At 64.2% G+C, this 12,008-nt stretch overlaps 1 protein-coding gene across 3 annotated transcripts in view; it reads right to left on the reverse strand.

Moving 5' to 3' along the window:
* SHANK1 (SH3 and multiple ankyrin repeat domains 1) overlaps positions 1-12,008 on the reverse strand; it is a 44,751-nt gene that overhangs the window by 22,656 nt on the left and 10,087 nt on the right. For 2 of the 3 annotated variants that reach the window (XM_054588749.1, XM_054588748.1), the window contains exons 9-15: positions 9,342-9,419; positions 9,098-9,164; positions 8,500-8,830; positions 7,415-7,608; positions 4,161-4,274; positions 3,877-3,952; positions 3,472-3,498 (exon numbers count right to left, since the gene is read on the reverse strand). In XM_054588749.1, the coding sequence (XP_054444724.1) occupies positions 3,472-3,498; positions 3,877-3,952; positions 4,161-4,274; positions 7,415-7,608; positions 8,500-8,830; positions 9,098-9,164; positions 9,342-9,419 (887 nt within the window). The remainder of the gene's footprint in view (positions 1-3,471; positions 3,499-3,876; positions 3,953-4,160; positions 4,275-7,414; positions 7,609-8,499; positions 8,831-9,097; positions 9,165-9,341; positions 9,420-12,008) is intronic. The other variant, XM_054588750.1, reaches the window with a different exon arrangement.

The raw sequence follows: 12,008 nt of genomic DNA on the forward strand, positions 1-12,008 counted from the left end.
ACTGCAGCAGCGTCCACTCCCCCCGCCCCCACCCGAAGGTCCCTCTCACACACCCGGGGCCCCGCAGCCCAGAGCCCGCTGCTGCCCACGGCGCCCCCTCCGGCACGCAGCCCCTCCCCGTGGGCCCATCTCCGCGGCCGGCACCGGGGCCCCGTGCGGGGAGGCTGGCCCCCTCCCATGCTGGGAAGTGGCACACACAGCAGATGCGGCTCCCCGTGCAAAAGCTCAGCCATGGCTCGGCACACGTGCCCCTGGCAGGCACAGACCCCTGGGGGCGGGGAGAGGAACACACGGGCCGGGGACGACCCACAGAGGGCCTGGTGGGGGGCTGGGGGGAGGGGACAGGCCTGGCATGGGAGGGTGGGTGTGGGGAAACAGCCGCAGTGCCTGGGACAGACACACACCACACACACACACACACACACGCACGCACACACACACACACACAGAGTCCCCAAACAGCCTCTCGATGGCTCCAAGTCACACACAGAGACAGATGCTGTCAGACAGAGACGCACAGACGGACACAGCTGGGGGGTGGGCTGGGCTGGGCGCCCACCGCCTCCCTGTCCTTCGCCTTCCCTGTTTCTGCCCCCCCCCCCCCCGCTCCCGCTCACACACACAGCTGCAGGCGGCCACACACACGCATGCACACTGACACACGCACAGTCGCTCAGTGACACGCAGCGGAAAAAGCGGAGGGGAGCGGAGGCCGGGCGGGATTCGTGTGTGATGGGGGGGGGGTGGCTGTGAATGGGAGAGAGGGGTATGAATGGGGGGACCTGCCCGCTCTGTGAAGGGGCGTGGGGACGCGGGGATCGGGGGGCCGGGGCCTGGAGTGTAGGCGCCTAGGGAGAGCCAGTGTGGCTCCCCACGGCGGGGGCTCCACAGGGTAGGGGCGCTCAGGGCGGCTGAAAGGGCGACCGGGTTCCACACCCCACCGCGGGGGTCTGTTGGAGGGCCTGGCGGAGGGGCAGGTCTTGCAGGAAGAGCCGAGGGGGCCTGGACGGGCCGTGAGGGGGTGGAGGAAAGATCCGGGCTGGGAGGGGTACTCAGAGTGCGCGGCCCAAGGGAAGGGCTGAGGAGAGGGGCCCGGCAGGGGCTTAGCGTTCAGGGAAGGTTAGGGGAGGGGGTGGAAGAGAGGAGCGGCCTGGCGGGTGAGGGGGCGTCCCAGAGGCGAGGGATCGGCGCCGGGGATAGGGTCGTCACAGCGGCCGGGGCCTCCAGGCCGGGCCGCGGGGGAAGGGGCGGCGCGCTCCGTTACCTGTAGATGTACCAGACGCTGCGCCGCCGGGGCCCCAGGGCCGGCCAGCTGGAGGAGAGCGCGGGGGGCGGCTGCGGCAGGGAGCCCCCACTGGGGCCGCCCCCGAGACCCCCGCCGCCGCCGACCGCAGACAAAGCCATCGCCGCCGCGGCCCCGGCCCGGGTCCCGGTGCCGGCCGCCCCCGCCGCCGCCGCCGCGTCCCCGTCCCCGCTCGGCCGAACCCCCGTGTCCGGGCCCCCAGGCCCCGCCTCATGCTGACCCGCGACGGGAGGGGGGAGGGGGAGGGGGCGCGCACCCTCCCGCGGGAGGGAGGGCAGGGCCGGGGGCTCACATGCCGGGGGGCGCGGGGGCGCGGGGCGCGGGGTCGGGCCGCCGCTGGAGCGCGAGGAGCGCGGCCGGCGCGGGCTTCAGCACCGCGGACAGCTCCGGAGGCGGGCAGCCGGCGCGAGGCTTAACCCCTTGGCGTCCTGCGCCGGGCGGCGGAGGGGGCCGGGCAAGGGGGAGGGGGCCGGGAGGGGAACGCGGGGGCCCCCTTGGCGGGAGAAGGGGGAGGGGCGAGGCGCGGGGGGGAGGAGAAGGGGAGGCACTTCCGGTCTGGGCCCCCCCTTAACCCCCCTCCCCCCTCCAGAGCCCTCCCGCGCAGGTGCAGAGCGAGGGAGAGCGGGAGAGGGACGCGCACACCACACAAGATGCTTCGAAACCTCGTGCAGGGACGCGCGGACTGAGCCCCACCGCCAGGGCAGGGACGTCAAGGTGAGAGAGGCCCCAGGAGGGGACACACAGCCCCCCAACACAGACCGACAGACAAAGCACCCCAACACAATCTGGAAAGGCCGGAAAGGGAAGGCCAGGACATTCAGACCGGGCCCAAGGCAGAGAGACACCCCTCCCCCGCAAAGAATCCCAGGCAGGGGGACAGACACACACTACGCCTCGCTGGAGACCCGCAGGAGAGGGGAGAGGGAGGCACAGGCGAGGGGGTTGGGGGAGGGGCGTGTGCAGGGCGCACAACACAGGCCAGGCCAGGCGGCCACAGACGGGGCTGGGCAGAGCAGGGGCGCGGCAGGAGAGGCTCTGACACATCGCACACATCGCAGCACATTCCAGTGGGCACAAGACGTGGAGAAGGAGGGGAGCGTATGCACTCGACAGGACAGACTTGAGGGCGAGAGGGGCCACCCCTATCCGGCAGGTGGATCAAGTGACCCCAAGACCAAGGCAGAGGAGAGGCTCAAAGAGACACTGACAGAGACGAGAAGCAGAGGCTGATGGGGAGAGTCGAGTGGGGAGGACCCCGATACTCACCCGGTGCCCAGAGCCGGAGACGTGCCAGGCGAACATGCACAATGGTCAAGCGCCTCGGACACTTGGGGCGCAGGGTGGCACGCCAGCCCCACCCTCTGTCCCCGTGTGTCATTCGTCTTCCTCCCCACCCCAGCTCATCCCCACTGGCCAGAACACAGACACGGAGGTTTGGACACATTTAATGGAAGGATGCTACGAACAAGGAGGCCCTTCCCTGGGTTGGGGGGAGCAGCAGGGGGGGGTGTCATCTTGGACGCCCAACTATGACCGCCCCTCCCCCACAGCCTTGCCCCTTCTGGAAGCCCAACTCCTGGAGTCCTCCCTTCTTGTGCCCCCTCCCCCAACACCCCAGGTCGTGAATTCCAGACCAGTCAGACAGATGCAAAGGCATGCACACGATTCCACGTGCCCGTGTGCACCGAGAGTGGCATGCATAGAGGGGCAGCTGTGTGCAGAGGCCCACCTGTCCGCCGCGGCAAGCAGACACACCGCCGTCTCTAGGAACACTGGCCCTCGTTCTCAGACACACAGATTCAGGGAGACATGATGTGCAGAGCCAGCTGCACCATTAGCCACAGTCATGCAGCCAGAAACGACAGCCACAAGTGCACCCATCCCTACGGAGCAGGACGGGCCTCCTCGCCTTCACAGGCGTATGCACGGGGCCATCCAGTCACACATGCACACAGACACGGGTCATGTGCACCCACAGAGACACGTGGGCAAGAACACACTCAAGGAAACGGCACAAGGGCACTCGGCGGCGGCAGAAGCTGCTCACGCACAGAGAACTTCAGCTCCGGTCGGTCGGTCGGTCGTGCACACGCACACATCCATCCGCCCCCAGGCACCCCTTCCTTCCCGTTCCTGACCCGTCCCCCCCGCTTCCCCTCCCTTCTCACCTCCCGGGGCCAATCCCATCCATCAAGCTTCAGAAGCAAGTCAGCCAGCAGCCAGGGAGGGGAAAGGTGTCAGTGTGCCCTCCCCACCCCCACCCCGCCTGGCCTGGCTCTGCCCACACCCAGTGCGCGGCAGGGCATGCGTACACTCCACTGCACCATGACCTTCAGCCAGCCACATGCAAGAGATCCAGGGCCCTAGGCATCCCCCCACCCCACCCCCCGTTGGTTGTGGGCCACCCTGGAGCCGGGCAGTCTCAGTGGGCAGTCTCAGTGGCTGCCAAGACACGGTGGACACTAGGCCGTGGGGTGGGAAGCTGACTCTGCCCTCCCCCACCCCTGGTCAAACCTCAGAGGGAGCCGATGAGAAAGGGCGGCGGGGGCACCCGAGGGGGTGAGGACATTTACCTTGGGGCATCAAAGCTGTCGTAGGAGCCCACGGTATAATGCCGGAAGAGTCTCTTTGCCTTGTCGCTGCGGCTTTCTGCGGGGGGGGGCGGGGGGGGAGGACGACAAGGAATGACCGTGGGCCCTCACTCTGGAAACCACAAGCCCAGCCCCAGTGCCCCTGGCCCAAGCCTTTCCCCTCCTCCTCCCACACCTCCCCGCCATCCGCCATCCGGCGGAGGACAGGAAAGGACACGAGTAAGTACCCTAGGGTCAACGGGAGACAGCCCGGGGGTCCGCGTTACCTTGCTTTCCTTCCTGGGAGCGGTTTGCCACCTCCTCCAGGCAGTCAGAGGGGAACCAGCCGACGCGGCCTTTGACCTGGCCTTCCCAGAAGCCTCCTTCCCCGATGCTAAGCACTGGGTGGGGGTGGGGCAGGGACATAGAAACATTTCCACGTTTCCGTGCTGCTCCCGGCCCCCCGCGCACCACGCACAGCCCTTCCATGATTCCTGCACCCGGCAGAGCTCCTGGCCCCCGCGTGTCCTCAGTGAGTGTCCCAGGAAGGGGCACGGCCGTGGGGGAGGAGCAAATCAAGTCCAGCATTTTAGCTTTCCAGACCCAGTGGGGACGTCCAGAGGCAACGGGGAAGAGTGCCGTGTCCCACGACACGGCCGCACAGGTTAGGGACACATCCACAGCTGGCCCTCATCTCCCCTGGTGACCGGTTCCAGGTCGGTTCTGTAGCTTCCCTCAAGGCTCCCAGGCAGCCCCTTCACTGCGCGGTCACCTCCTGCAGCCTCCTCGCCGCCTAACCTTTGGTCATTTGCTCCCAGACCCGTCCCTCCACCTCTCTTTGCTTCCCCAGGCCCTAGAAGGGACAGGAGATGAGTTTCCTTCTCTCTGCCACGCGTGACTGGCGGACCCTTCCTGCCGGCTCCCTGTCCTAGGTCGTCAGCCCACATTTAGCGATAGCCTGTGACGCTCCCCGTGCGACGTGTGGAGATGGGCGGCAGGGGCCGCTCACGTTTATCCAGCCCTCCGTCTGGAGCAGACCCCTCAGAGGGCCTACTTTTGTTATCTCCACTTTTCTGATGGGGAAACTGAGGTACAGGGCTCCGAGGTCCTTTGCTCAAGGTTCTAGGGCGCGTGATAACACAGAGCCTGGATCTGAACACAGCTCTATTTCGAGAGTGAATGCCTGTAGCGGCTGAGCTTGCTGTTTCTCTGTTCAAGCGCTTCGTTCAATACACAGTCCTCCATCCCTCCAGCATCTTCACGGCTCTGTCCACACTCAGCCCCTCAGGTACCTCCCTCCCTCCCTCAAGCCTGGCGCCTCCCCGCAGAGCTAACAACTGCTTCCCCATTTCACAGATGACGCAGCTGAAGCTAGAGCTGAGGCGCCCCTTGCCCAGAGATGGCTCAAGTCACACTAGGGTTCGAGTCAGGGCCCTCGGATGCTTTCCCCTGCGCAAGCCGCCTGCCTTGAGAGGATCTGGGAGGTGAAATCAAGAGACGTTCAAGGTCATGGAAGAACAGGAGGTGGGGTGACAAGGAGTCTGGGCTCTCGGCGGGCTCTGCCCTGCCTGGCTGGGTAGCCCTGGGATCGATCATTCATTCATTGAACAATCGTGAGTCGGAGCTGTTGGACGCAGCAAACGTGGTTCTTGCCCTCACGGAGCTTTCCCACCAGTGCCCGCTGGAGGTGTAATTCGCCAACTGACCTCATGATTGGACATCGAGGTTAGCACCCAAGGGGAAAAGCGTATCTGGAGGGAGGACATCCCGAGGGGAGCATGTAAGTTGGGTGGCCAAGGGAGACCAGCCAGGAAGACCTACAGGCGGAGACGTGAAGGATCCTAGGAGTCGAGGACACAATGAGAGGGAGGAAAGGTGTCCAGGCAGAAGGAACAGCATATGCGAAGCGCTTGCTGTGGGAAAGAGCTTGGGGCACGTGAGCAATGGAGAGAAGAATACGTCCTTGGGACCTTGCGGGTGAAGGAAAAGTGGCACGCGACGAGGCGGCGGGTAGGTGGGGACGGCCTCGCAGGCCAGGCTCAGGCGCTGGCGCTGGGCTTGGATCCTGAGAGCGGAGGGAGCCCTGCCACCTCACGAGATGCGGCGACGCCATGCGGGCGGGCACGCTTGGAGGCAACTAAGTGTCTTCTAATGAAAGGGAAGGATATTAAAAACAGGGCCGTGCGTCCCCTCCCTGCATGGTAGCATTGGGCTTCAAGTTCAGAAAGACGCATGGAATAAACCTCCTGCGGTCCTCGCTCTGCCTGCGCGGAAGAGCCCGCACCCCTGACCTCAGCTCCCGTCGTCTTTCTCACCCTCCAAATCACAGACAAACCCCACCCCCACCCCCGACGTACACACACACCCTGTCTGTGTCTCCTCCGGAGGCCCTGCTGGGGCCCCCACCCTTAGCTCCAGCTTTTGGTCATTCGTTCACGCAGCAGGCGCGTGTTGAGGCCCGCTGTGTGCTCTGTCATGGAACCGGGCCCTTGCGACCTGGAGACCCATGTCACGTAACCTCACCTTCAGGAACTCAGGCTACGGGCAGATAGACCACAAAACAGATGCAGCTGCACAACCCGCCTGATGCTCTGATCCCTGACCCACGCGAACTCTGTGTCCTGTGGGAGGACCCTCCCAGCCCCTGGTGGTGGCCAGGGGTCTCTCTCCTCTAAGTGCCTCTTTTGGGCGGGGGAGGCGGAGCACTTATGATAACAATGGCTGTGCTCGCTCAGTGCTAAGTGCTTCACGGGAGATGATTCCCGCAATCTTCGCAAGAGTTCCATTTTACAGAGGAGGACACTGAGGCCCAGAGACGTCCCTTGCCTGAGGAGGTGAAGGCAGGATTTGAACCCCGACAGCCTGGCTGTGCTACTCGGCTCCTCTGTAGCCTAGAGGTGGGCAAAAGAATTGCTCTCCAAACTCTCGTCAGCTACCCCAGCTACAGCCCGTGTCCTGTCTCCCAAGCACCATTCTGCTCAAGAACGCAAGTCGTAGGTCTGCTCGTGGGGGCTGCTGGCCCCCTTTTCCAGATGAAGACAGCAAAACCAGAGAGGCGAATCCCTACAACAACGGTCCCTGTTTGGGGAGCCCTGGGCGTGGACCCTGCGTCACACACCTACCATCTATCTCATCAGGCCGCCCCTTTCTCAGGCAAGAGACCTGCCAGAGGCAGGAGGTGAAGGCAGGAGGCTTGGCCTCCGGCTCTGCACAGGGCGGCAGGAAAGACTGCGGGGCGCAGCGGGGGCGGGGGGGGGGCCGGGGCGAGTGGCTTCACCTGCCCGAGGCGATAGTCCTGCAGCTGTGCGGCAGGGTCAGGACACCCGGCTGCAAGGGGGTCCTGAGTGAGTAGAGACCATGCCGGGAAGGGGCCCCACGGCCACCTGCTGGCGTCATCTCCGTTACACCTTATGCTCCTCAGGGCAGAAGGGGCGTCTCAGGGCTGGCTCTCAGAGGCCTCCAGAGCGCAGGGAACATTCTAGAACCGCTGTTCTGCCTGCCCCTCCCCGAGTGGCGGCGAGCTCGCCTGCCTGCCGCTTACCTTTGATCTTCTCGCCCTTGCTCAGGGAGATCTCCCCCTCCGCTTGAGCCTGGTAGGACTTCACGGCCATGAAGGAGCGTCCGGGCACCGCTGAGTAAAGCTTCCGGCGCCTCCCGCGGCTGCCCAGGGAGCCCCCGGGCCCCCCTGAGCCCCCGGTGCCCCCAGTCGGCCCTTCCCGGGGCGTCCCACTGGAGCTGCGTACACAGAGGGTGTGAGAGGCAGGGCAGAGTGGAGGGAGGGGGCGCCTCTGGGGGAACAGGGGTCCTTGGAGGGACGGGGAAGAGACGGAGCATCGGGGTGGGGGAGGGGCTTTGAGTGGGTTGCCCAGCTTTGGGGTCCCGGCGAAGAGGGCACCTGGGGCTCCCCCGCGCTGCCTGCTGCCGCCCCCAGACCCCTCTCCTGCTTCCTGGTTTCAGCCCTGGCCCCTCCCTCGGGCCTCGGGCTCCACCTGACCCCGCCTCCTGAGGCTGAGCTCCAACCACGCCACCCCCTGCTCCCCAGCCTTCAGGGACTCCCAGCTTCCCCCTGGGTTAGGTCCAGCCCCCTGCCCTCCGTTCTCTGCCCGCCATGACCGCCCTCCCCGCCACGTCCTCAGGACGCGCTGGCCTCGGGCCATAGCTCCCCTTCTCGCCCCCAAGCCAGCCTGGCCTCTGCCCCCCAGGATGCCCCCTCCCACCCTCCCCTCCGCCCTGTGTGGCCTCTCCACTCCCCTCCCGCCTGCCCCTCCTCCAGCTTCACCTCCGGGCTCAGGCACCTGTCCCCGAGGCCCTCGATGGCCCCCACTCTGTTCAGCCTCCTCTCACCTCGCCCTTTCTCTCTGTCCTCAGGGGCTAGGACCAACATTTTGGGGGATGCCCCCCAGGCCTCTGGTGTGGAGCAGGTGCTCGGCTGAGCTTGCATGCACCTGGGAGGGCTGCAAGGCTGGCTCACCGCGCCCCCCTTCCTCAAGGGTCGGGCGAGAGCTCTAGGCCTGGGGGGAGGGGCAGGATGGAGGCAGCTGAGCCGGCCTGGGGCCCTGTGGCTCTGAGGAGGGGACTGGGCTGGGCTGGGGCCTGTTGCGGGACCCGGGCTGTGCCCTCCCCTACCTGGGCCTTCCGCGGGGCTGCCTCTTGGCCTCCTCAGGGTGCCTCCCGCGGGAGGGGGAGCGAGCCCGGGCGCCCCGGGGGCTGCTGGCACTTCGGAGGGTCCCGCTGCTGAGCTTGGTGCTGGGGGCCGAGGGCTGTGACTGGCCCTGGGTCCCTGAGGTAGCGCCGGGGGCCCCGGTGGACAAGGTCCCCGGGGCGGCAAACACCATCCAGTCGGGCAGAGCCATGCTGGTGTCGCTGTTGGCCCGCAGCAGCGCGGGGGGCACCGTCAGCCCAGCGCTCGGGGGTCCCCGCCGCCGGGCTGCGTACTTGGGGGACTCCTGGAAGGGCACTGAGAGGGCGCAGAGGCAGGGGGCAGGAGGGACAGCGGGGACAGGGGCAGGCAAGCAATGGCGGCAGAGGCAGGAGGGAAGAAAGATCGAGATAAGAAAGGGGGGCGGGGGTTCACATCCCCTACCACTCATCAGGCGTACGAGGGCCTCCATGGTTCCTCCAGTCCCGTCCTTGCCCCTCAACCAGGCCCCGCGACTCGCCGATCCTACCACGCACCCCCACCCAGCACCCTAGGCTCTCCCTTAGCCCAGCCCCACTCACTCACCCACATCTTGTTCTCGATGGTTTCGAATCAGCTCCCCCAGTTCAAAATTCCCAGCAATCACTGCGACCTGGAGGGACGGGAGACGGGGGGTGGGGTGGCCCAGGCACCAGCAGGTCCCTGGCCGGCCGGTCTCTCCGCCCCTGTTCCCCCAGACTTCCCCCGCCCCCCAGCAGAGCTAACTGCGCCACCTCCCGCAGCCCCCTGCAGTTCCCGCATCCCCGCCACCGGACCCGACGCCCCGGACCTGGAAGGCGGTCTGTCCGTTGTTATTCTTCACGTCCTTCTTGGCCCCTCGATAGAGGAGGATCCTCGCACAAGTCTCCTGCGGGCGAAGGGGAGAGAAGACAGCGAAGGTCACTACAGGAGGACACAGGCTCGGTCTGAGGACCCCGGCCCAGCCCAGGACGGCAGCTGCTTGCCAAGTGCGGCTCCCGCACCAAAGTTCCATGCGGCCGGCCTGAGACATGCTGTGTGTGTACAATGAATACACGCTGGGTTTCAAGGGCGTAGCATGGAGGGGGAAAAAAAAGGAAAGAAAGAAAGAAATCGCTCCACTAACGTTTCTATTGATTACACATGAAAAGGATACTATTTTGGATACAATGGGTTAAATAAAATATGCTCCTAAAACTCATGTCACCTGCGGTTTGTTTTTTTTCCCCCGTTTTTAAAATGTGGCTCCTGGGGCACTTAAAATTACTCCTGTGACTTGGGTGGCGTGACTCTAAACCAGGGTTTCTCAACCACCCCGTGCACGGGAGGGGGTTGAGCAGCATCTCTGGCCTCAACCACTAGATGCCAGTAGCATCCCCTCACGGTCCTGACAACCAAGAATGTCAGCAGACGGTGACAAATGTGCCCCGGGGGACAGAGGCATCCTGGCTGAGAGCCACCCCTCTAAACCTCACCGAGGGCTAACGACGCTTCAGGCCAGGTGCTCAGCGCTCTGGAGGCAGCCACCCACCGAATCACCCAACAATGACAGGTAGAGAGAAATTATTTTTCAGGCAAGGAGGTCAAGGTCACGGGGCTGGTGGATCCGTGTTCACGTTCAAACCCAGGTCTGTCTGCCTCTGGAGCCTATGTTCTTAACTACACAGCCTGCTGAGCCGGAAGGAAGGGGGCAGTGGGAGACAAAAGCCATCCACACCCAGATCAGCCCTTTCCTTGTGTGACTCCCTCCTTGCTGCTCCCTCTCGCTCTGGATCAAACCCCAGGTCCTTCCCATGGCCCGGGAGGGGCCAGCCTGACTTGCCCCGTCCCCCCCACCCCCCGGGCTCACCAAGTTCATCCTCTACCACCTCCCTGCACTCCCCACGCTGCAGCCCCAGTGGACGCCTTCCTCTGACAGGCATGCCCCTGCCCCAGGGCCTTTGCACCTGCTGCTCCCTCTGCCTGGAATTCTCTGCTCCTCCATCTTTGCAGAGCTCGCTCTCTCACTGCGCTCGGGTTTTTGTGTGAACGCCGCCTCTTCAGAGGGGGCTCCTCTGACTGCCCTGCCAAAAATAACCCACTGTCCCACTCCCCGCTTTATTTTTATTTCTCTGATACCTGCTACATGCCAGGCATCCTTCTAAGCCAGTAGCAGCTCCTTTTCTTCATCATAGTGCCCTCCTGAAATGACATTTCTATTTTCCGTGTCTCTTTAGCTTCCCACTACCCTGTCCATTGCGTGGTGGCTGCTTCTGTCTGCGCCACTCACGCCTGGGATGGCGCCTGGCCCACAGGCGCGGTTCAATAAGCAGGTGCTGAATCAGGGAAGGCCCCCCCGCCTTGACCTGGCAAAAGCCAGCCTGCCCCCCACCTCCCACTCAACTCTTCTCTACATCCTCAGATGCTAACTGAACCCGCATTCACCAAGAACCCGCTTTGTCTGACCCTTTCCATACAGCAAATCCACCAGGGATGCTTGTGTGACCGCGCCCTGCAGGACATGCTTAGAGGGCAGATCCTGCCTGGCCCGGAGTCACACAGCCGGTTCGTGGGGGCAGCTAGGACTCTAACCTGGCCTTCTAATCTACTGCTTATCTATTTCCCATGAATGCACAACGCAAAAGCCCAGGTCAGTGACTGGACAGCAACGCGAGCCCAGTGGGTTTCCTGGGCGTGTTTTCGCATGTCTGCGTGCTCCCAACCACCACCGGGCACGCCTAGCACACGGCCAGAGCGTCAGCGCCAGCTCCGCCAGCTCCTCCAACTACTCCCCGAGAACCCCGTGTTTACGGGGGCCCTGGCACTTATCTCTCAGCTCTGCAATTATCTGTTTACACATCTGCCGCTCTGCCAGACTGCAGCGCCCCTTCCCCTCCCCAGGGCCGGCGCCATGCTGTGCCCGACCCATCTCCCACTCTGCGCACAGTAGATGCTCAAGAAACAGCCACGGAAATGATGGGGATGGAGGACGTGGCGCTGAGTCATTCAAAATTCATTTGCTCGAGCCATTCATTCGTTCCTTGAGTCATGCAATCCATCTCGAAGCAAACACCTGTTACATGTTCTGAGCTGGGTGCTGTGCAGGCTTGGGGGAAATCCAAGGTGGCTGACCTTTCCTTCCTTCTTCCCTTCCTTCCTCCCTCCCTACCTCCCTCCCTCTCTCCCTGCCTTCCTTCCTTCCTTCCTTCCTTCCTTCCTTCCTTCCCTGGGGGAAATCCAAGGCAGCTGACCTTTCCTTCCTTCCTTCCTTCCTTCCTTCCTTCCTTCCTTCCTTCCTTCCTTCCTCCCTCCCTCCCTTCACTCACTCAACAAAGATGCTTCTAGGCCTACCATGTGCTGGGGGTTTGGGACAGCGGATTGATGAGACTTAGTCCGCAGCCTTGAGGATCTCGGGGCCTAGACAAGGACCTGACCGTCACCACCGGGGATAGACAGGCTTTGGGGCTGACAGGGGGCCAGGGGAGCAGAGAGTGAGGAA

This window comes from Pteronotus mesoamericanus, unplaced genomic scaffold, assembly GCF_021234165.1.
Source record: "Pteronotus mesoamericanus isolate MK-2021 breed Mesoamerican mustached bat unplaced genomic scaffold, CSHL_Meso_final scaffold_137, whole genome shotgun sequence".
Taxonomy (NCBI): Eukaryota; Metazoa; Chordata; class Mammalia; order Chiroptera; family Mormoopidae; genus Pteronotus; species Pteronotus mesoamericanus.